General features: G+C 47.9%; 1 protein-coding gene across 1 annotated transcript in view; it reads left to right on the top strand.

Annotated features, from left to right (window-relative positions):
* CNTNAP2 (contactin associated protein 2) overlaps positions 1-24764 on the top strand; it is a 1944007-nt gene that overhangs the window by 1893992 nt on the left and 25251 nt on the right. The window contains exon 22 of the mRNA XM_032304549.1: positions 22116-22355. Coding sequence (XP_032160440.1) covers positions 22116-22355 — 240 coding nt within the window. The remainder of the gene's footprint in view (positions 1-22115; positions 22356-24764) is intronic.

The raw sequence follows: 24764 nt of genomic DNA, 5'->3' as shown, positions 1-24764 counted from the left end.
AGGGGGGCGTCCTTGATCTGGGACTTTCTCCTGAACCACATAGTTAGGGTTTAGTTGGCTGCCCCAGCATCTCCCTTAGAACAGACAGGCTCCCTTCTCTACCTTACTCCAAAGCCACCTGCCCTGTATCTCCAGCCATTGTATCAGTTACATTCAGAGCCAGACGGGACAGATTCCAAGAGTAGATGAGGGGATTTTGAGGAATCAGGACTCATTTTTGCTGAAATGTGGCCCAGAGATAATACAGCTAACTGCTAATGCAAACGCTGCGAAAAGCCTCAAGGGGAGAGAGCCCAGGGTGCTAACTCTGAGCCCCAGGTCCGCTAGGTAGGCACCCAGCAATTGTTCGGGGACCTTTTCAAGTCCATCAGTAATGTGTGATTGCCCTGAGAATGCCCACCAAAGTGAGCCCCTCAGAGAACGCTGTGGGGCGGGAGGTTGGAAGGAGCAGATGGAAGACGGGGAGCCGGTGAGAATTTCATGAAAGGCTCTACAGAGACGTACAGTCACACATTCATACTTGATTATGCAAAACTGTGGGCTCTGGAAGGATTTCTAACCCCAGAACCTGGAAACTGAGGATGACATGCTGCCCCGTTATCTATAAAACACTACCTTTTGTCTCGGAAGGGACCTTAAAAAAAACAGAAAAAAGGCTTATGGTGCCAAAATCTCTGCTATAAATCGACACCACCTGGTAAGACTTTGACTACAATGCTATGTTCTTCTCTAAACTTTCTTAGACAAGTGGCAGGACTATTAAAAATCTCAAGCAAAATTGTTCTCAAGGGTTTCCACTACAGTGGAAATTTTTTTAAGGACCTTCATTTTCAGGGACAAGTGTCCCCACCCACATACACACAGGCACGCACGCAAGTAGTGGGAAGCCAAGGGGAATTTGTACAATCCTCCAACTTAAATGTTCTGCATCTTGATTAGACTATTGCATATGTGTATATGTTTGGCAAAATTCATCAAAACTGTCCTTAAAATAGCTGCATTTACTGCATACAAATTATGCCTCAGTAAGCTGGATTTAAAAAGTAAAAAGCAAAAAGCAAACCAAAAACTTCTAATTTTATATTACGTTAATATTTTTGTGTCTGTCTCCGGCTTCCGGCATTTACCAAGGATTTTAGTTTGTATACAATCGGAATGAGCAGAGCTCATTATCAAAAGCTTCCTCTCCTAGGACTAAAGTTTAGCCAGGAAATTAAGGTTTAGCCCTAAATTCATGTTATTTTGAGATAAAACAAACGCATATCTCTGAATAACAAAGTTGTATAGCACATGACTGGCTTGTACAGCCTGAAAACTCAGATAAACCCTGGAAATCAAAGCGTCCAGTGACCAGCCTTAGCAGGTGTTGAGAAGTATTGAAGGAGTCTGTTGTATTTTTAATAAACTGAAAAATCTGGTTTTTAAGCCTGTCAAACAAATACTAGTATCCAGTATTTTGAAGCAAATCTTAGTTCCAAACATGTCTTTTCTGTCCCATTTTTCTGGTTCCCTCTGATAACTATCTCATTCTTTGATTCTTTGAACTGTGGAAAAATCGTTGACATGGCTAAAGTTGTCGGGCTCTGTTGGGAATTAGACATGTTCCTAAAGTGACCTGGGGAAGTTATCTGGGGTGACCCTTAGATTGCCGATCCAGTCCAGGACATGCTGAGCTGAAAACAGAGACCCACCTAGACCTTTTGGAGAATGACCATAACCGCATTGTTCCTCCCAGCCCAGCCCGGTCCTTGCTGGAGCCGGCCATGCTCACGAGTCCAAAAGCAGAGGGGCAGACAGCCTCCGACACCGTGTTTGGGGTGACAGGGGCTCTCCCTTTCCTGAGACAACTCCCTTCCCTGGGACAACATCCCTGAGCAGCAGCTTCCCTCCTCCAAAGTCAGAGACACAGGTTCTGAAGGAAAGTCCAATTGGTTTGCTGCATCCTTTCGTTCCAAGTCAGCCCCACGTGGCCAGAGTCACGAGCCCCCGAAGCTGGTAAGAAATTCCCGTTCCCAGCTCGATCCGGACACACAGCAGCAGACTCTTACCCAGGCTGAGGTGGACAGTTCACCCCACCCTGATTTGGAGGAAGGAACGTCGTCGCTACTGACAAAACCCAAGCAAACGAACCTCAGAGCTGATGGGAACTAGCAAAGCTTGGTTTTAAACGAGATGGTTGTAAAGCAGTCAGCCCCGGGGCTCTCCCTGAAAGACGGAAGTTTAGCAGAGCTTGTCTTTACTATCCTTAGCAGTAAAGGGGTTCACAGTGCTGATTCCTGACTTAGACACTTAGAACGTGAACCCACTTTCTCCCCAAATCGGCCCCCCGCTGCTTTTGAGGATATCCATTGCCCAGCCCCTCCTGATGTCTTTCAGGATTAAGAGCATTAGGACAGTTAGTCAAAATTATTTTCATTGGCAGCTTTTTCTCCCTTCTATTCTAACGTTAACAGTTTGCCAAGTTAACCTCAGGCCCTTAATGCCTGGGATGTCATAGGATCCCAACCCAGGATTTTTCCTGTACTGGGAAAAAAGCCGGTTATCGATCTCTGTGTTATCAGTCAGCTCCAGTATTCCAGGGACTCTGAGATTGAGAGGTAGAACATGAAATGAGCAGAACAGCTCCCGCGTGTGAACGCTGACAGCAAATACTCCGGCTCAAACGTCGGGAATCCCTTGGGCGTTCCCCTGTGCCATGAATCAACATCGATTCATCTGGGGTCTTATCGCTTTTCCTCCAGGAAAATTTTACGTAATTTGGAAACAAAGTGATATACTGTAGACCTAGAGGGGATCAGAAATCAGCCAAAAACAGTCTTTGTCACCAGGAGAGCCACGCCCCGTGCAGTGCCCGCTGTCCCAGCGAACACCCATCTTTGTAACTATGGGAACTTAGGTGTCCAGGAACCCAGATCGAGAGTCAGCAGCGCCACTTCAGCCATCCCTTGCTGGGCGATGAGTCCCATCGCAGAACCAAGTCTTGGTTTTCTCCTCTACGGATGAGTGGTACTGATCTCCACCACTACTATTCCACCTCGAAAGGATCATTGTGCATTTGTGGTTACATGCACCTGGAGGTACCCTGGCATTTGCGTTTTATTAGCATTCACAACTTGAACTTTTTAAATTTTCCTATCTAAAACACAGCGCTGATTCCCTTCACCGTATACTTTTTTTAAACCATGCTTCGCTCACTCTTGTAAAACGATCCATAAAGGATGGCAAATGAAGAGAATTGTATCATAAAAATGTCACTGCGCTGGGAGTGATCCGGCTTTCTTCAGCCCACGGACACACAGATAGTAATCGTCCCTCGGGCTTTCATCATCAGAATGAATCGTCCACGTGGAAAGCACCGGCTCCTGAGTGCCCGGTGCGTCCGGACTGAACTCCGGCTTCTCCAAGATCCAAGAGGTGAACACGCAGACCCTCCCGTGGTGACCGTCCATCACACAAGCCTGTGCTTTCTCATAGTAGCTTCACCATTTTTTTAAAAATTTCCTGGCATGGATCCACTTTCCTATTTGGCAAATTACAGCAGGTGAAAAGCAGGGTTTCAGGAGCACGTTCGCTGGTGAATGAAGCCTCTCCTGAGTGACCACCTGGCGGTCAGAGCCTCACCAGCTGCCAGGAAGCGCCGCTGTGACGGTCTCCTGTGCCTTCCCACCCACCAGTGCCACCCACCAGTGCCAAGGTGAGTGGACGCACATCTCCGCTGAAGTGTTTCCCACGCTCTTCAATTTTAGATTAAAAACAACAAGTCTTCAGATGGGGAAGAAACTGATCTGAAACTTGAGGCCCCGCCCAACAGCCACTGAGGAGTCTTCCGGTTTGCGGCACTTTGAGTTCCAGCCCGTGCCCGTGGGCTCCCTTCTTGCCTGTGTGCCCGCCTCTCCCAGCCCTCCTCCTTCCCTCTTCAAACTGGCCTGGCTCGGGGCTCATTTCCACCGTCCCTTCCAGCAGGCTGCCCCGGGTCCTCTCTGCCCCAGCCTCCTCCGTCTCCCCCTCTCTTCCTTATCTTTAGTCTTTTATCTTCTTATCTTATCCTTTATCTTGTTTTTGCCTGGGCCTTGTTTACTCTTGAGGGTGAGGTCCCTGCCTGCGTCTGTGGGTTGTCTGATTCTCTCTGCAGGGCCGTACCCAGCACAGGGCCTTTTATCGAGAAAGGTTTAGTCAGTAGTCCTGATTCCAACTCAACATTTGTATGCGTATGTAGGAATTACGGTCAAGTGTATGCAGGTGGATCGAAATATTTGCTTTATTGTCATCATCCTGCTGTTTGCAGAAAATGCAAAACAAGTATCAGACAAGAAGGAAGTTGAATGCACGGGAAGAAGATCTCTCATTCACTCATGATCTGTGGAGCCCAGGTTCTAGGCACTCAAGCATGTCAAGAAAGCACAAGACAAGAAGACAGGTACCTTCCTTGAGAGAAGCTTCCACTCTAGTGGGGGAGAAAAACCTGTCATCACATAAATTAACAACCTGGTTCCTCCCAACTCTTCGGAGGAGGCCAGAAGGGAGGTACATGTCTCATTCTGGAGGGAGTTCAAGGTCTTTGGACTCCTGGGTTAGTGGGGGTCGCGAGTGGACAACCAGACGTGGAGGTGGCGTCAGAGGGTAGATGGGCTCGTTGATTGTTTTGAGGAGCACGTTCTTTCCATTAAGGCAGCCATTGAAGAGGAATGAAAGGATCCCCTCTGAGTTGTGGAAGCATTCCTCTAAGGGCAAGGATGAGTATGAAATCGGGGTGTGGCGGGGAAGCAAAACTGCCTCGAGGACTCAGACGGGAAGGGAGGCAGGTTTAAATGAAAATGGGAGAGAAGGGAGATGTTCGACAGTTTGGAGACTGCATGAGAAGGGATGACTCTTGAGTGAAGGGGTGTGGCCCACCTGTCCCTTGGCCCCCAGGATTCTGAGGAGTCTCATGTACGTACGGGGTGCCCCCAGGGGAGAGAGGCAGCACCTGTAGAAACCGCAGTGAGGGGCTCTGTCCTTCTGTCGAACTCCCTGGAGATAGAATTAACCTCCTTGGTAAGTTTTGTTGGTTTCTGGATGGTCTTCTTCCCAGCCCGTGACCAGGAATGCCTTGGTGAGCAGTTGTGGAGATGAGAGTAACCGAAGGGTTAAGATTTGTCACTGCTGGAGGCCTGATTCCACTGCAAAAGGAGAAGCAAAATAATCATCTATTTTTACGGAGGCGCTGCAAGAATTGAAGCATGTAAATGCTTCAGCACGGGGCAGGGCCCTGTGTAAGGATGTGTGTTCAAGATGTCAGCCATGACTGGTACCGTTTCCAGTCCAGCCACTGATGGAAAAGGAGGAGGAAAATAGGAGCTCTTCTAGAGAACCTGACACAAGGGGGCAAAGCCTCTGCGCTTAAATAAATAAGGACATTTTCCAATTCAGATGCACATTCTATAGAATTTGGAGAAAGCATTTTTGTCTTTGGATGGAGGATCTGGACATTCTGCTCTTATAGCAAGAGTGACTTGCTTCTTTGTCTGTGTGTCACTCACCGGTGGGTCTTTGTCCAGATCCAGAAATTACACGTCTGGGCAGGTGAACTACTGGACAGAGGGAACACTTAAGTATAAGTAACCTTCCTGTGGTTTCCTTTGAGGGGAGTCTGTCCTTTCTCCTGGAAGGCTCTCCGGTAAACTCATTCGTGAAGACAGGTTTGATGTATTCAACTTCCAGCGATATTTCCTGGGATCTCGCATTGTCTTTTTTGCCACATGAATTTAACAGGGAGCAAGGTAAAGAGAGGAGAGTTCTAGAATCCCACTCTAAACTGCCTGCAGAGATAAGGCGTCTCACCGCCGCGGGACACACAGGAAATCTGCTCAGTTGTTGATCTTAAATGGGTACAGCTGTACTATCTTTAGATTCATTGTTATTTGTGCTGATTTGTAGTTGATCCTTAACTGAGGACTTTCCTCTAAATGTGAAAAATACAATAAAATGTCTTAGCAAAGGAATCTTTAGAAACAGTGATGTGTGTTTCGGTAGTTTCTAGAAAAGCCCTTAGGACTCCTTTGGTGTCTGGGTGGCTCAGTCGGTTGAGCATCTGACTCTTGGTTTTGGCTCAGGTCACGATCTCAGGGTTGTGAGATCGAGCCCTGCATCAGGCTCCACACTCGGCATGGAGTCTGTTTGAGTTTCTCTGCCTCTGCCCCTCCCCCTCTACCTTACCCTCAGTCACACTCTCTCCCTAATTAATTAATTAATTAAAAAGAACCCTTCGGACTGCTTTATAGAAGCAGCAAGTCCTGCGGTTTTCTAGCAGCTGTGAGCTGGCCAGACCGGGGAGGAAGGAGACCCACGCTGACCCTGAGACACGAGGATGAGCTGAACTACGCATAGTGAGAACAGTACAAGTAAGGGCTCCGAGCCGGCCGCTCTGACTTAAACACACAGATGCCAAACCTCATGCACACCAAGGTCATTGTCTCCCACTCAAACTCACTGTTCTGCATCTGCAAATTCTTCAGAAGGTATAGAGAAAAGTTGGGAGGAGAAGGTACTCAGAGGCCACCAGTCCTTGGGACAAAGAGAGCAGTTGGAAGGAGGAAAGGGGGCTTCTCCACACCAGCAGGTGAGAGACACAGCCCAGCCCCACCCACAGCCCAGAGGCCACGTCCTTGAGGTCACAAAGGGAGATGCCCAGGAACAGGAGATACAGCAACAGGCCTGTCTAGTTATTGGATCAACTTCTCCATGTCCTCTTAACCCAGAAGACACGAACACTTCAGATTCTGAGTCAAAGTGTTTTGATGCCACACTGGACATGACAGAGTGGGAGCCCCAACTTATAGAAGTGACCCCGGAAAAGCCCAGAATGATTCCTTCCTCTGTCGCCAATTTCATGGAGAAAGTGTTATTTTCATTAGTTTGTCAAGAGCTAAAAGTGTATGAACTAGTAAGTTCAGATGAGCAAAAAGACGCATTGTTTTCATTTTCCACCGCTGGCCCCATCGGGTCTGAGGCTCCCCATCCTGTGTTCTTGGCTTCCACTGGGCAGAGTTCAGCTTGCACTGAAGGTTAACAAAGTATCTCATATTAGAATGTTTCTTTTAGATTAACTCTCCTATCAGGGGCAGATGCTTCTTATCTGCCCCCAGCCTCATTGCAAGGGGCCTGGAGTGACACACAGGAGACCATCTGAGTTCCTGTGACTGCTGTGACAAGACACCATAAACCGTGTAGCCTTAAAAAAAAAAAAAAAAGAAGAAGAAGAAGAAAGAAAGAAATGTGTTATCTCCTGGTTCTGGAGACCAGAAGTCTGAAATCAAGGGGTCAACAGGGTTGCTTCTGTTCTGGGAACTCAGAGAGAGAGGATCTGGCTTCTGGCTTCTGCAGTCGCTGGCAGTCCTTGGTGGCCCTTGGTTTGTGGCTGCAGGACTTCCGTCTCTGCCTCTGTCTTCATGTGACCTTCTCCCTGGGTGTGTCTGTGTCTCTACTCTTCTTGTAAGGACACCAGTCCTTGGTTAAGGGCCATCCTCACCACCCAATCAAATGTGACTTCATCTGAACTTAAGGACATCTGCAAAGACCCTATTTCCAAATAAGGTCACATTCACAGGTGCCAAGGGTTGGACTTCAGCATATCTTTCTTTCGTGGGTGGGGTGGGCACACCTCAACCCACAACAGGTTCCTTCCAGGTCATTGTTCTGCGGGCTAGTGTGGTCTGATCACTGCACTGACATCTGCTCAGGAGTTGAGGTGTGGGGGACGTCATACTTGGGGTTACTGAAGGTCATGGTCCGCCATTTCCCTCCAGTCTTAAAGTGCCCGTGCCCAGTCCCAGGTCTCTGTCAGCCACCATCTGTCCAACACCTCGGTTGTATCCAGGCTGTGGAGCCATAGAGCGGCCTCAGCGTCATGCAACAGACGAGAGAGGCTGTCCCACCCAGAGGAAGCCTTAGTGCTCACATGCCACATCAGATACAAAGCTACTAGCAGGAAACTTGAAAGTCACCCGCCCAGGCTACACCTGGGCCAGCGGGATCCATCCCACTCCAGCCCTGAATTTCAGCCTTTAAGGGGAAGCCAGGCCACACGTACCTGTGTTTCCTCAGGCCCTTTGTAGTTACTGTTCCTTCGGCCTGGAGGTCTCTTCCCTCGTACACGGAGCATGACTCCCTCACATTCCTTCAGAGCTCGAATGTCATCTCAGCAGTGGCCTTCCCGGATTGTCTTGTTCAAAATAATATCTCCCTCACACGCAATCTATCCCTTTCCCAGCTTTAATTTTCTTAGTGAAATTACATTTCAGAGCGCCAGGTTTTCCCTGAGGAACAGAGTGATGTTTTGTTTATTGCTAAACTGGTTTTGAACTCACCCTGTCGAAGGAGCTCTTTCGTCTTTCACTTACTGGTCATTAAGTCATGCAACAGGTACTATTACTTTCCCTCATGTTGCCAGAAAATTCAATAGTATCTGAGGTTAAAGTACAGTCCTTGAAGGTTGAAACCCTCTCTTTTTCAGTCTGAATTCCCACTACCTAGCATATAGTAGTTACTCAGTAAATCCTGGTAGGAATGAATGAATGAATGAATGAATGAAGTCTCCACGAGAAAGGGGATCTGCAGAAGACTGTCATCTCAACCTTGCTATAAAGAGCACACATTTTCCATGGACTCTTGCCCAACACCAACACTGACAGAGAATTGTGCAAATGGTAGATAGCATCATAGCTAAAGAAATGTCATCTTTTGAAGAAGATAACTTTGATATCAGAATGGTTCACAGATTTTAAAATACTGGAGAAGATAAAGATGATTTTGAGGAGGGAGAGAACATCAAGTGGTTTGTGATTTATGGTTGCCCCAGCCGAAAGACAGCTGTGTTCTGGGGTAGCATTTTTTTTACTCCAACTTTAGAAACAGAGGCAAATGACCAAAAAAAAGGTGACCTCAGATCCTTATTCAAAAATGAAGAACCCAGGGTTATCTGATAGCTCTCTCCCTAGCACGATACAACTGTCCACCGTTGAGCCCCAAGCCATCTGGAGAGTCCTCAAATGTGTTCTTCAGTCCACACGTCCGTTAGGGCCAGTAGCCACACTTCCCAGAAAGTGTGCTTTTAGAGACCCCTGAAAGTGTTTTCATTTCTTTCAAGAAACGAAAAGAAAAAGAAAAAAAGAAAGAAAGAAAAGAAAAAAAATTAATTTTGAGGTAGAAGAAAATGTTTTAATATACTAATATATTCATCTTAAACCAACAAAGTCCTTAAATATCACGTTTGGCTTTTTTCTTTTTTTTAAGATTTATTTATTTGAGAGAGAGAGAGAGAGAGAGAATCCCAAGCAGACTCCACACTGAGCACAGAGCCCAGCACAGGGCTCGATCCCATGACCCTGTGATCACGGCCTGAGCTGAAACCAAGAGTCGGACACTTGGGGCGCCTGGGTGACTCAGTGGGTTAAGCCGCTGCCTTCGGCTCCGGTCATGATCTCAGGGTCCTGGGATCGAGTCCCACATTGGGCTCTCTGCTTAGCAGGGAGCCTGCTTCCTCCTCTCTCTCTCTCTCTGCCTGCCTCTCTGCCTACTTGTGATCTCTCTCTGTCAAATAAATAAAATCTTAAAAAAAAAAAGAGTCGGACACTTAACCAACTGTGACACTCAAGTGCCCCTGGCCTTTTTTTTTTTTTTTTTTTTTTAAATAAAGGAATAAATAAAGGAAGGCCTTGGAGGCCAAAGGGCTGAGGCATCATGAGAGCCATCGCGTGGCCCTGCTATTGGGTCTCCCGTGTGTCAGCGTTCTAGACAGATCCGAGGTCAGAAATACTGAAATGTGTTTATGACAAAAGAGTTAGTTTAGAACAAAAAAATCTTCTCCACGCAAATTCCTTTTCCAGGGTGGCTCAATTCATGATAACCTATTTTAGCAGAGAAGAGAGATTAATACCGTTGCCCAATAAAATATTTTAAGCCCTCCTCCTCTCCGAAACAAAGCCCACAGCACGAGAGCAAGAGAACATGACTACCAGGGCTGAGAAAATGCATTTTCTTCAAGGTGCCGCAGCCGTTCTAATTTGCACCTTCTGAGCGGAGACAGAAGTGCTCGACGCGTCGGGGCAGCTAGAAGAGTGGAGATAATAACAGGCCTGGCGAATGCGCCCCGCTGGGAAAATAAGCATTTGGCTAACAGTCAGAGCTGGAAAGGAAGGCCCGCAAGCAAACACAGTGGAAAGCGTCCCTTGTCCTTTGTTGAAAGGAAAACGAAAATCAAGCGACCTCGAAACCCGTCTGAGTCAGAGAAGTCACTTGATTTCGGTAAATGAGAGACAGATTCCTTTGACTCTCAGCATCTTCTCTGTTTTGAATAGCTCCGACCAGGGCCATTGGGAGTAATTAGCAATTCCCAAGAGGGGAGATCTTCAGGGACAGCGGCCTGGGTGAGGCTGGGGTAGGACGCGTAGTTTGGAGAGCGGTGGTCGGCTGCTGTACACGCCATTTATTGCTGCCTCGTTCACAGTGTCCTGAACCGAGCACCTGTCTGGGCTTGTTCCGACCGCTAGAGGAGGCAGTCTCAGAAACCGCCTTCTGGGTTAGCATCTAGACTTCATCCTTTCTTTGACTCACCCACAGCTCACTCTTAACCCCTAAGTCGCTTGTAATTAACATATCCTGGTCCAGTGTGGGCTGGGCGGGACAGGGGAGGAAGAAGGTGCGTGCTTCCATTGGGCGTATCCCCTACAACTTTATAATGAAAGTGATGGGGGGTGTTATTTCCAACTCCAGTAATTGGATATTTGTGTCTGCTGTACTTTTCTGGTTAGATCCAGGCTATCATTTCAGCCTCTCAGAGCCCCTTCGGCTCATGACCCTGTGATCTCACGCATGACCACCCTTTCCCCTAAATGCCATATGACTCATCAATGGGCCACTGATATCCTTATCTCGATAAATTAATACAGTGTCAGCTTAGAATCATACCATGAGAATTCTCCTCTGAAGCCAGTCTCTACCCATTGATCTCTACCCATTGATTCATCTTGTTATAAATCTACCTTCAAAATACTCTTACTTTCCTGAACCCACACATACCCGTCTTGACCATGAAAATGTCATGGGAGACGATAAAATGTTTTGCTATAAGATAGGTAGCCTTTGTCAGAGTTCCTCCAACCTAGTAGGCCGTTACTCCAATCTAGAAATAAAGACATTGGTTTCAGAGACACAGCAGAGAAAGGTGTTCGGGGAAGAAGCATGCTGCTGTGTCCACAGGCCTCTGGGCCCACACGTGGACTCCACTCCAGGGCGGGTACAGTCACACATTCGGACTCCTGTGAGAATCTACCCCAGTTTCTGGCTCAGCATCCACGCATCCACTGGGCTTGGTCTTCCCTTTTTTGTTTTTTTTAAGATTTTGTTTACTAATTTATTTGAGAGAGCGCGCGCACGCACAAGCAGGGGCAGGGGCAGGGGCAGGGGCAGAGGGGGAAGGAGAGGAAAAGAGAGAATGTCCAGGCAGACTCTCTGCCTAGCGTGGAACTCAGAGCAGGGCTCGATACCAGGACCCCCAAGATCATGACCTGAGCTACAACCAAGAGTCAGATGGTCAAGGGACTGAGCCACCCCCCGAGCCCCGGGTTTGTCATCTGAAGGTCATCTCATCTGTCAGAGTCCCCAGATGTGAATTCTTTCCTATGTTAATTATGTGACCTGGAGAGGCAGTGGAGGGAGACCTCCCCCCCACCCCCGGCTGCTCCCCCCCAACCCCCTGGCCGCTCCCCCCCCGCCCCCCCACCTCAGTACATTTTCCGGCAAAAGCTCTCCTCTTTCTCTGTGTGTGTGTGACAGGTCTGATTGCCCTGGGAAAACCATTGCCTTCAACCCCTACCTCCGTGTCCATTTTCTAACGCTTTAATGGTCAGGCTTTCACGCAATCTTAGCCCTCAAAGGATTTTTCCTCTCTTGGGTAAGACAGCTTTAGACGCCCCCTGGGGAAGAAATTACAATACAAGGGAGAACAAAGGAGTATTTTACTGAATCATTCTATTTGACCTAATCTGGAAATACAAAAATTTGCTAACACACTTTTCCTAGCCTCTGCTTCTGTTGTTTGTGGCAGAGGAAGTCAGTTCCCTCCTTTTCCCCTTGCCCTCAGTCCCCTGCCCCCCAGGGAGTTAGCCTCACAGGACCCCGACCTAGCTGGCTGGAACACTCGGCAGTGGTTTAGAGAGGCATTAAGGAAAAACTTAAAAGCTAAAACTCACTCTCCTTATGGTTTTGGCTACAGTGTAATAGGGCTTTCCAAAACCACCCCCCAAAAAAAAAAGTTTTAGCAGAGGCAGAGTGCACACAGAAGAAATTATTTTTCGGTTTGGTAATTTCGTACATAGGATTCTGTTTCTGCTGCCAACAAGTTAAAATGCAAAAGCAAACATGGAGTAAAACCCAGTGAGTAAGAGGCAGGTCTGTTCACTTCCAACTTGTGGGAAATGCATTCGTGTTCTGTTCTCTAGTGGCAAAGAGCTAGGACACTTAGCTGATATTTACTAAGATTGTGAGAGGTAAAATCAGACCTGCCTTTCTAGTGAAGTCAACCACAGCACCCAACGTGGTTTGACTGACAGGAACATCCAGTTTTCTGAAAGGTCTTGTTACTGTCAGCAAAACCTGTTATTTTTAGACCTGGAAAATCACGCTGTGCAGCAGGGCACCCCAGGCTGCAGGAAGGGGGCACCAGGCTTTCTACCTCATGTCTGACAACTTGAAACATTCAGGAGAAGGTGGAAAATTTATCTTTCAGACGTGTGTGTTCTGCATGGTGCCAAATGTCAGGTGTTTTTGGAAACAGCTCAGGGATCCTGTCTTCCCTTTGTTTCATAATCACACTGCGTTATCCTACCCAGCAAGTTTGTAGTTCCCAGACTAGATTTTAAGGTAGGGAATGACAAATCCAACCTATATATACATTCCCCCAAAGTTCAGGGACTGTAATAAGTTTCTACAAATAAAAACGTAACACTTGGGGCACCTGAGTGGCTCAGTGGGTTAAAGCTTCTGCCTTCAGCTCAGGTCATGATCTCAGGGTCCTGGGATCGAGTCCTGCATCGGGCTCTCTGCTTAGCAGGGAGCCTGCTTCCTCCTCTCTCTCTGCCTGCTTGTGATCTTTCTCTGTCAAATAACTAGATACAATCTTTAAAAAAAAAAACAAAAAACATAACACTTAATCGTTTTGCAAAATAACGTAAGCTAACGTCTTCATGTTAGGACATTTCCTTTTATTATTATTGCTTTTTATTATTATTGCTAGGGGAGAAAATTCAATCTTGTTTTACTAATCCTTAGAGATTTGCAATGTAAGAGAAGAGGCTGCTCCTCCCCTCAGTTATTGCCTCTTCATAACTGAGTTAGCGCGTGTCACAGGTCAAGAGCTATTTGAATTACACCTGCGGATTTTAGTCCCGCCTTCCTCTGGAAGAGAGAAAAGCATACAATAAATACAATGGAATTTCATTAGTGTCTTTCTCTCGGGGATTAATAAAATGTCACAGTACATAATTCTATACATCAGTTATGTCCATGGATTTAATTCTCGCTGTGCCCCTTTTGAAAGGCAACTGGTCAGGAAAACGTCACTGATCAAAAAATTGAGCCCCTGAGAGCAGAGGGCTGATGCTGAACTTGGATGCCTGCATTTCAGCGCCCTGCCTAATGTTGATCATGTGATCGTGTTAAAACGGAGAATGGGGTGTATGTGGCTTTGTGTTGCTTTTTCAGCTGAATGCTCTTGGCTTTCTTGTTGCCTTTCTCGCCCATCTTTTTTGAATTTCTTTTGGTTGTGGTTATTTCTCGTTAATCTATCCCACTGACCTGTTCAGGCTTCCGTCCATCCGACTGTAACCAAATGGGACAATTGTATCCAACATAATTAACCTGCATTCAGCTGTGCTGTTAGTTGAGACCCAGATGCTCAGCCCTAACCTTGAGAGTCGCAGTGTAGGATGGCCGCCCGCCCAGCCACACCCTGGTCGTGGTTCCCAGCGTGTAGCGTTCAGACTTCTCCCCAGTCTTATTGCAGTCTGATCGTCCAAGAATTATTTAAAACTTCATGCAGGCAGTGATTTCACACCCACGGCCAATTTGTTCCTTTAGGTCCCATGTAACCACTACTTCATCCTTGAGGCTGGTGGAGGGTTCGAATGGTAATGACTGTTCAACATTCAGTAAACAACTGGCGTGGTAACAGCAAGACGATTGTATTTTCAAAGACGAGTGCACTTTCAGTGGGATGGATTTCCAGGTGATCGTACTAGAAATAAACACATATATAAATATTTTAAAGTCTATATAAAGACCTTTATATATAAATATTTTAAAATGTGTATGTAAATATAAAATGTATATAAAAATATAAAGCTGTATTAGATCTAGATTTGCTACTTTTCCTTCCGCTCAAATCCACATTCTGCACCTACTGAAGCTGATAAACTTTGGCCCACAGTGAACTTTGCTCTGCCTCCGTCTCTCTGGTGTTGGTTCCTATCCCACCAACCCAAGTGTGCACGACAGACTGTCTGGCGTGTGGTCACGGTTTGAGTCACGCCTGTAATCCCTGGCTGACTCCTTTGGGCAGAGGCTCTGACATCGGGAGGAACACAAAGATAAGTAACATTCAGTCCCGCTCTCAAGGAAACCGAAAATCTAGTGGAGGCACGAATTCAGGTTTCCGGCCCATCTGGAAGGGAACGAGCACAGCTGGGCCACGTGGTTTGAGCTCTGGGCAGAACTGGGGGGAAGCCATCTGGAGCTCACTTGTTGAGAGCCTGGGGATCTCTGACGTCCTGAAGTGTGGATAATCACAGGAACTCAGCACGGACAGTGGAAGAGACTAGACTTCATGTGAGTAGAACAGAGGTGATAAGGCCAACAATTAAGGGGTGCAGAGGGGCACCAAGTCTCTCCATAGCCATATTCTCCAAAGAGCAGTAATTGGAGAGCCAACGGCACCATTTTTTTGCCTTTTCTGTTTACATTTTTTCCCATTTCCGGGGAAATGAGAGAAAGAGAGCGAGCACAAGCAGGGGGAGCAGGAGAGGGAGAAGCAGGCTCCCTGCTGAGCAAGGAGCCCCGTACAGGACTCGATCCCAAGACCCCAGATCGTGACCTGAGCCAAAGGCAGACGCTTAACTGACTGAGCCACCCAGGTGCCTCTACTTAATGTTGTTCTTGAAATGGACTCACCGTTTTCACGTAAATAAATTTATGTTCAAAGGAGAGCATGTTATAAGGAAATCTTGCAATACACCATAAAATGAAATGCCGGTATCACCTGCTGTAGCGATACGCGAGTGGTAAAAACACACAACACGGGAATAGTGGGGAAGTCGGTGCTGTTGTCTGCTGGAGCGATCAGGTCTGAGGTCGGCTGTTAAAAAGCGAAACTGGCAAGCGTCAGGGTGGTAAGCAAGACAGTCCAGTCCCAAACTGAGCCAACCTGATACCTTCTTTGTGAAGAATTAAAAGAGAAGGAGAAGAAAACTTCCTCTCCCCGCGATCACATGTTCTCTAATGTCCAGTCTGAGAACGACCTAGGGGCACCCCCCATGTCACCAGTAGGAATAGTCCCCGGGGAACAGAGGTGGGGACCGGAGTGGTGGCTGCCCCTCCATGGTGCGGCACAGCTGAGTCTCTGCAGAGGACAGGTGAGCTTGGGGCCTGGAACCCGGCTCCTTCCCACAGATTCTTAAAAGGTGACTCCCCAGCCCCTAACGTGGTGACAGGCACCCAAGAGAGCCTTGTCACAAGTTTTAAATTGGGTCCCACGGACATTCTAAGATCTTTCGGCTCTCTTTCATAGACAGTAAAGAATTGAAGTTTATAGCGATATCTCGTATCACAATCCCCCCCCCCGCCGCCAGAATCTTGATAGGAATTTCTAAGACGTACAAAACAAAACCAAAAATTAGCTGATGGATGGATCCCATGGGTGGCCCAAGAACAATATCCCGATGAGCTTAAATAGTCTCTAAGGTAAATGAGAAATCTCTGTTGAGGGCTTCTGGATTCCCCGTGCATGTGCACGGACCCCAGCAAGGATATGTGTTCGGGGAGCTGGTTGGGGGGGGGGCGGCCAGGGGTGGCTTGTGCAGTGCCCTTTCTCCTCTCCCATCTCACAGCACTCCTGCCAGGCAGTTGGTATTCAGCGGCGAAAAGCCGGAGCCAGAAAGCCGGCTAATGCATTGCAGAGGTATTCACAGCCTCCTGAAAAGTATCACCCTTCACATTTCATTGTAAGGTCGCACCTGGAATTGTATCCTATTTTAAGTGGGCGATTTGCTGTGACCCACATCATTGTGAAGGTGTGGTATTAGTGTACTAAGGACAGCTTAGAATTTAATTTCAGAAGCGACTGTACTGCATTTCTAAAACCGGCATTCTTCGAGCAGGTCTCCCCCCGCGTGACATCTCAGCCAAGACGTCTCTAAGCAGAAATTAGTTTCTTACAGTAAGTTGTGCTGTAATATTTTATTTCAGTCCAAAAGCCATTCAGTTAATTTTACAGATTAACACAGTTTACCTGGAATGAGCTCCAACACACTAAAGCAAGAGCGATACTATCGTGGGCGGATGTCCCTACGACGGACGGATGTCCAGACGGGCATCGGCAGAACTTGGCTGGTGCTTTCACTGAGGCTGGCAACGCCGGGACGTCAGTTCGTGGCATCTTTTAAAACTTTATTACTGGCTGAGTCACTAATGACACATGGTCTTAAAGCAGTCTCTAGGGGCAGCTGGGTGGCTCAGGTGGTTAAGCATCTGCCTTCAGCTCAGGTCATGATCTCAGGGTCCTGGGATCCAGCCCCAGGTCCTGCTCAGTGGGAAGCTGCTTTTCCTTCTCCCTCTGCCCCTACCCCTGCTTGTGCTCTCTCTGCTTCTCTCTCAAATAAATAAATAAAGTTGTTTAAGGGGGGGGGGGCAGTCTCTAATAGCCATTTAAAAATTTTTTTAACCTCACTATGACATTTCTATAGAGTTCCTGACTGGAAATGCCAAAATACAAGTGAACATAAAAACAACATAATACAGTCTGTTTTTTGAGAGAGAAATTGAGAATGAAACACTTGATTTCTCTGCTTTTTTCCATGAAACCTTAAGTTACCATTTATTAGCAAAGCCTTAATGTCTCTATGCCTCAGCTTTCTCATCTGTGAAGTGGGGATAGTCCTGTCTCGTTCCAGTGGTGGTTGGGAGGCTTCAGGACATACGGCACGTACTAAACACAGTACCTCCCCCGTAGAGCAGCTCTTCCTGCTGTGATCCCACGGCTCGGACTGTGGTCTCCACCCCACCCAGGGAGTGGGTCTCAGCCAACATCAACTAGATTTGGAGCACCACCTGGATGTGGAAATGTTGTCCCACTCTCCTGGGCATCAGAACTCTTGTTTCTGTGATCCATCGCCTTTTAAGAAAACAACAACAGTTGAAACACTGGGGATTTTCCCCAACAGAGAGAAAATACAGGAAGGAGGAAGCCGAAGAAGAGAATGAGCAGAGTGTAGGTGCCCTGAAGAGAGGGAAAAGCACCAGAAGTTCACCCCCAGGGCTGCTGCTTGCCGCCCAGCCTCCAGCCCCCGCCCACCCAGCTGACATGTCCACCAGTGCTCACAGCCCCCTCGGGCCTGCACCTGGGGACCCCTGCTCCTTCCCACCATCTGAATCCCCTTCCTGGAGCCCACCTCTAGCCATCTGCCTTGCGTCTGTCATCCCAGAGGAAGACATTCAGAAAAGGACACGTCTTTAAGAAACGGGAACCCCACGTTAAGCGGGGAACCCTCAGATCGCTCTGGCTTTGAAACTGTTCATGTCCCACGTGTGATAGGGAAGCTTGCCCTACGTAAAGGTCAGAAAGCCATGTGCCTGTGTTAGCTCAGGGAGATTGCAGGGGCCGGCTGGGGTGGAGGGTCGGAGGGGGGGAGCTCGGGTGACCACTTGCACAGAGCAGGTGCTATGCTGCCACTAGAATTATCTTTCTAACACTTCCCATCACAGTCCTCTGAAGCCACAACATCTTTGAGTTTCCTCCTTAAATACAAACATCTTAACATGGCATTCGAGGCTCTTCCCAATCTGGCCCTGAGCTCTGACTCCATCAGACGCCCACCAGCCCCAGAACATAACTGACCTCATAGCAGACTCAACCTGGGGTTCTCTTTCCTTTTACTCTCAAGACCTAGTTCTACACGACCTAAGTATTGGTGAAGAGGTGGAGAAGTTGATGGAAATGGAGACGGGTCCAGCCACTATGGAACACCATGTGGAAAATTCCCCCCACCCCCAAAATTAAAATTAGACCGTGTGATTCAGTCTCATTCCCAGATGCGTATAGACCCGAAAGGGCTGAAATCGGGATCTTGAAGAGAGATGTGCACTCCGTGTTCGTCGCAGCATGATGCACGACCGCAGAAACTTGCAAACAAGCTGAACGTCTATCCGCACGATGGAGAATCACTCTTCAGAAGAAGGGACTCCTGCCACGTGCTGCAGCCTGCATGAACTTGGAGGACATGATGCCGAACGAAATGAGCCAGATGTGGAAGAAATACATGGTCCCACTTACATCAGGAATAGAAACTAGTCGAACTCACAGAAGCAGAGAGTAGAACCACAGCTGCCAGGGCTGCGGGCTGTTGGTGGAGGACACAGTTTTCACTTAGGCCAGTGGAGTATTAGAGATCTGCTACACAGCCCTGTGCCTTGAATTAGCAATATTGTATCACGTGCTTAATCATTGTGTTAGGAGGGTAGATTTTATGTTAAAAGTGTCCTTACCACCAAACAAAACAGAACAAAAAACCACCTCTATCTCCTAAGCTGCTCTCCAGAACCCCACAAACTTGCTCCCCAGGTTTACCATAGACTTTAAAAAAAAAAAAAAAAAAGATTTTATTTATTTATTGGACAGAGAGAGATCACAAGTAGGCAGAGAGAGAGGAAGGGAAGCAGGCTCCCTGCTGAGCAGAGAGCCCGATGCGGGACTCAATCCCAGGACCCTGAGATCATGTCCTGAGCTGAAGGCAGTGGCTTAACCCACTGAGCCACCCAGGCGCCCTTACCATAGACTTTGATCATCTCGCTGAATACAATGGTTTGTCTCTCAGCTTGGAAAAATCACAGTGCTCCAGGGGCCCTGGCACCAGTCAGGCCAGCCTCACTAGCCAAGGGCTGGAAACCATAAGCCCCAGTTTCCCCATACCTTCCAAAGGGATAATAACGCTCCCTTTCCCGTAGGGTTGTTCTGGGTACTAAATGTCTAATTTGTATAAAGCCTCTAGTTTTAAAGGTTCAGTAAACGTTAACTGTTGCCATTGTACAGTGTTTGTACTTGGTTGTTTGCAAGCTTGTTTCCCCAGCTAGACTGTGAGCTACTTCAGGTAAATTTCTGGATTTGTCTCCATCTTCTTGCTACTGCTGCCAGGCAGTGAGTACATGCATTGAATTGAATTGAATTGAATTGAATTGAATTGAATTGAATTGATTGAATTGTAGTGAAGTGAGCTGAGCTGAAGTCCCACCAGATGGCAGTAGCTCCCAGCCCCAAAATTCTTCATGAGCCCTATTCCAAAGCTGGACAGGCTAAAAAGAATTCTCCATTTATGCACGAGAAGCAATAGATAGAGCTGAGGTTGTTCCCAGTCTCCTGACCCCAAGAAGCTGCTTGTTTTGGTTCCTTGACCACAGATGTGAGCCAGATAGGAGCTTGGGAAAGCCCGGAGCTGAGGTCTTCCTTCCCACCCTGGCAACAAAGAGTTCACCCTGAGTCTCCAGGGACAGCGCACCCTGAGGTGTTTCAAAGGAAGGCAGATCACCAGAAGGAGGGGACAGAAACCAACTGTACCAACTCTTTGCATGGAAGGCAAGTTGGTGAACCAAGAACAAGGAATTCCGATAAGAGACCAGGAGACAAAGAACGAATCACTGACTTGTATGCATTCCTTCAGTGAATCAGTGAATTCATTCATTCCGTAATCCAGCCATTATTGAGGAGGGAGGGGAGGGGGAAGAGAACAGCCCTCGAGGAGTCAGTGGGACCAGAGCCTCTTCCTGGCCATCAAGGAGACATTGTGACTGTGGGATGTTTTGTGTAGTCACAAGTGCATTCTGAGTCCCCTTCCTAATTGGACCATGCTCTAGCTCAAGGTCAGACTGAAATTTACTAAGGGAGAAAACTATGGAGAATGTTTAATTAAAATTTCTTTCTGTACTTGGCTGAGTAAGCCCCGGTTGGAATCCCCAGCATTACCATTCCCTGCTGCCCATCTCTTTTGTTTGCCAAAATTCACATCGGGCTAGTACAGGTCAGTCACTGAACTGATTCTTTACTATGATGAATAATTAACACATCCACTTCTGCCCCCAAGGCCTGAAAGCTCCCTTCTCTACTGATTTATTCTTTCCTTAATGGGGATAATTTTTTATAGAATACTTCACCTGAGTTCTTTCCCCAGTAAGAAACATCATCTGCTTGGATTTCAAATTTTAAAGTAAGTAGCCTTCTGTTTCCCAAAGTCTCTGTTTTTCACAGTTCAAGTGGAAGGGTAAATATCTCACATCCTTGTCTTTGGCGCTTTTTTAAAGATTTTATTTATTTATTAGAGAGAGCGATAGAGAGAGAGAAAGAGCCCAAGTTGGGGGAGAGGCAGAGTGAGAGGGAGAAGCAGACTCCCTGCTGAGCAGGGAGCCCAACACAGGACTCGATCCCAGACCCTGGGGTCATGAAATGAGCTGAAGGCAGATGCTTGACTGACTGAGTCACCCAGGTGCCCCTTGTCCTTGGTGTTTGTTTATTTGTTTGTTTTTTAAGATTTTATTTATCCATTTGACAGACGGAGATCACAAGTAGGCAGAGAGGCAGGCAGAGAGAGAGGGGGAAGCAGACTGCCTGCTGAGCAGAGAGCCCGATGCAGGACTTGATCCCAGGACCCTGAGACCCTGAGACCATGACCCTAGCCAAAGACAGAGGCTTACCCCGCTGAGCCACCCAGGCGCCCTGTGCTTGGTTTTAAAGGACAGTCATCGTGTCAGAAGACAGTCGTCATTGGCATCATGCCCCGTCCAGAACACGGTTGCCGTGCTCTTCTCTGAAGGGCCATTTGCTGCAGGATCAGTGCCTGTGCCCCTGGTTCGCCAGCCTTAGCGGGCCCCAGAGTCACCTGGAGGGCTTGTGGAAGCACAGACTGCCAAACCCCCCCACCCCATTCCTAACAAGTTCCCAGGTGATGCTGATGCTGCTGGTGCAGGAGCCGCACTTGTGAGAACCGCCCGTCGGAAAGGTCTAGGACTCCCTCGACGTTCATTTCTGCTGCACAGATTGTAAAACTCAGGACAGAGGGCCAAAAAGACACGGCTTTTACTGAGCTAACTGGTAAGACCGTGCGTGGTTCTATTAATTGAAACAGCGCATTAGCGATGCCTCTCTTCAGACTACCCGGATCTGAATGTTAGTTCAGGAAACATCGCACTCGGACTGGCGGGGGAGGCAGCGATTCTTCCATGCGCAGGTGTCTTTGTGATTGAGTTGGGACGGTTTCCTGACTTCCAGAACATCCAGCAGATCCTAGCTGGGATCCTGCAAACCTCAGGCTTGCGTGGGGATTGGCTGCTGAAGAAGGGAAATGCGTCGTTACAGGCTATGAAACTCTCTCTCTCTTATTTTTCTTTTTAATAAAGAATTCTGAAGAAGACAGTGAGAATGAGGTACAAAATGGAACCATAATTTACCAGGAGGGGCCCTTGTTCAGTATGTGTAAGAGGGAAAAGAGAAGGAGAAAGATCGATCAGAAGCCAGTGAATGTGGTTGGTTTCAGCAATACGGTGGGTGTTGGGAAGGTCTTTGTAAGTGTGCGTTTTATTGTAACAAATAGAGTCATATTCTCCTCACCCCACACGTTCTCTAGTAACATGGAGCTTCGTTTGCAGCCAAGTCTCCAGCCCTCAGCCTTATCGAGTCGTTAATATTTCATCTGAGAGAATAGAACATCTTAAACTGAAACCTGGAGTGAGAGTTGGACGTTGGCGCTCGAAGTCGAGACTATGTTACAGCCGCAACGCAGAGAGTGGGAGAAAACTTCTATTCTCTCTCTTTTTTTATCTTTTAGAAACAGGGAAGATCGACCAAGAGATTCACAAATACAACACCCCGGGATTCACTGGGTGCCTCTCCAGGGTCCAGTTCAACCAGATTGCGCCTCTCAAGGCGGCCTTGAGGCAGACGAACGCCTCCGCCCACGTGCACATCCAGGGCGAGCTGGTGGAGTCCAACTGCGGAGCCTCCCCGCTGACCCTCTCCCCCATGTCGTCCGCCACCGACCCCTGGCACCTAGATCACCTGGATTCAGGTAAGGCCATGTTGGCCAGGTTCCTTTATTTCTTTAAACCTCAGTTACATCATCTGTAAAATGGGCTTAGCAACAGGACGGGTAAGGGCGTTAGGATTTTGGAGGACTAAGAACACGAGGGAACGTGTGAGCCCAGGAGTGCTCAGCACGTACCACGTGCTCAAAAGTTACAACTGTCAGCCTGGCTCGGAGCCAGAAGGACATAAGGCAAAGGTAAAGAACATGGAAACCGCTGACTCTTCCTCATTTAAGCAAAATTAAGAGATGCCTAAATGGACCTCTGCAGTGTGACTTTGGGACAACCTGGACCGTCACTTGTTCGCTGTTGCCCTTATGACACTCACTGCAGCTCTACATCCCAGGTCTACTGTCAGGGGAAAGGGTTTTTTTTGTTTGTTTGCTTTGTTTGTTTGTTTGTTTGTTTTTTAAGATTTAATTACTTAAGAGGGAGAGGGTGGGCAGAGGGAGAGGAAGAGAGAGACCTAAGGCAGCTCTGTGGTGAGCACAGAGTCCTGTGTGAGTCTCAGTCTTAACGACCCCAAGATCAGGACCTGAGCTGAAACCGAGACTCAGATGCTAAACCAACTGAGCCACGCAGGCGCCCAGGAAAGATTTATCCAAAGCAACACAAAGCTCCTTCTCCCCGCCCTGTATGTACGTGAATAATCTCATGGGCTTCCAGATTCTCCGAGGTGCATTTAAGCTTACGGGACTCTGCAGAGTCAGTCCTTGAGGTAGGTGGTAAGACGTGTGATTGGAAAGCACAGGCCTACAATGAAAGGCCACGACTCTTGGCTACAAAATTAGTTGGGAGCTACTCAGCGTGCCATGACGTGATAGAGAGCCAACCTGACCTTGGGCCAGTTGGGGGACCTCTCCGAGCCTCTGCATTGTCTCCCCTGTGGTGGGGGGTAGGGTGTGATCTGTACATGGCCTCTAAGTCCAACAGTCCATGCGTCAACCTGTGATGTTGCTAACGCTGACCACAGGAGGAGGACGGGGGAGGCGATGTGGCTTCAGCACTGTCGCCGTCTCAACAGCAGCTTAAACATGGGCATGTTTCCTGACCTCGTTCCTCAGTCTCCTTGTGAGTAAAGTGGAGAGAAGGCACCTGGGGCACCTGGGTGGCTCAGTCAGCTGAGGGTCTGCCTTCAGCTCAGGTCTTGATCTCAGGGTCCTGGGATCGAGTCCCGCATCGGGCTCCTTATTCAGCGGGAACCTGCTTCCTCCTCTCCCTCCGCCACTCCCCCTGCTCATGCGCGTGCTCTTCCGCTGAAATAGATAAAATCTTTTTTTTTTTTAATGGAGGTAAGAAGACCCAGTTCCCAGAATTCTATGTGGGATGATGTACTAAAGGCCGTCAGCCTGGTTATAGGCAGGTAGCACGCTTTGAAAAAGTTCAGCAGCAGTAATATTAGCGGTGCAGTTATTATGATGTTAGACGCGATGCCCTGTCACTTCAATGTCCGGTCAAGGTCCCAAGTTCTCCCCCAGCCTAGCATCTGACCCATCACAGTGCACCATGTGACCGTCGTGCATCTGGTTGCCTTCCACACACTGCAGCCCATCCTCAGAGCTTATCAGCTCTGGGGCAGCACTTGTCATTGTGACTGCTTGCCAGGATCTGTGCTACAAAGCTCTGCAAAGCTTCGAGAGAACCAAAATTGCCCCATTGTCAGAAGAGCCAATTTACAGACTAAACAGTCCTCTTTGCTGCTCACACATGCATTCCTAGAACATGATGAGGGCTGCTGTGTGCCAAGCGTACTTAGAAAGAATTCTCTTTCATGAGTGTTGTTAGGATTACACAGGGCTGGCTTCTCCTCCTGGGCCGCCTTGAACAAAGGAAAGCGTTCCTGATGCCGAAAGTAGAAAAGTGGGAGGGAAGATAGAGGCTGAGAGAAGACATATGTCAGCTACAGAGGAACAGATGAATTCCTCCAGGGGCCAGAGCGGACCAAGACAACCCGCCATCTTTGAGGAGCAGAAGTTCTTTCGCTGTTCCACGTACCCCCGTATGAGGCCGAGAGCGTGTGTGGTCTCCGGCAGCTGCCAAGAAACCAGTTTCCAAAGCCTCTAGATGCTACTCTGAGTCAATGCATGTTCCCATCCACTGGGCCTTCATAGGCAAAGTATTTGCTTTATGGTCTGAGAGATACAGTTGTAGGGCTAGACATTTGGGTTCATTTGTCTTTTTTTTAATCATGCTTTACATGGGACAGCTTCATTCTTGTGACTGATAGAGTGAAAATGTATGTAGGGAACATTTCTGTGATTATTCAGTGTTTTGTTTTGTTTTTTAAGATTTTATTTATATATTTGAGAGAGACCATGAGTGCAGGGGGAGGGGCAGAGGGAGAGGGAGAGCAGACTCCCCGCTGAGCAGGGAGCCAGAGGCGGGGCTCGATC

The sequence above is a fragment of the Mustela erminea genome, chromosome 11 (assembly GCF_009829155.1).
Source record: "Mustela erminea isolate mMusErm1 chromosome 11, mMusErm1.Pri, whole genome shotgun sequence".
Taxonomy (NCBI): Eukaryota; Metazoa; Chordata; class Mammalia; order Carnivora; family Mustelidae; genus Mustela; species Mustela erminea.
Note: the sequence above shows the minus strand (reverse complement) of the source record. Positions and strands in the feature narration are given on the sequence as shown.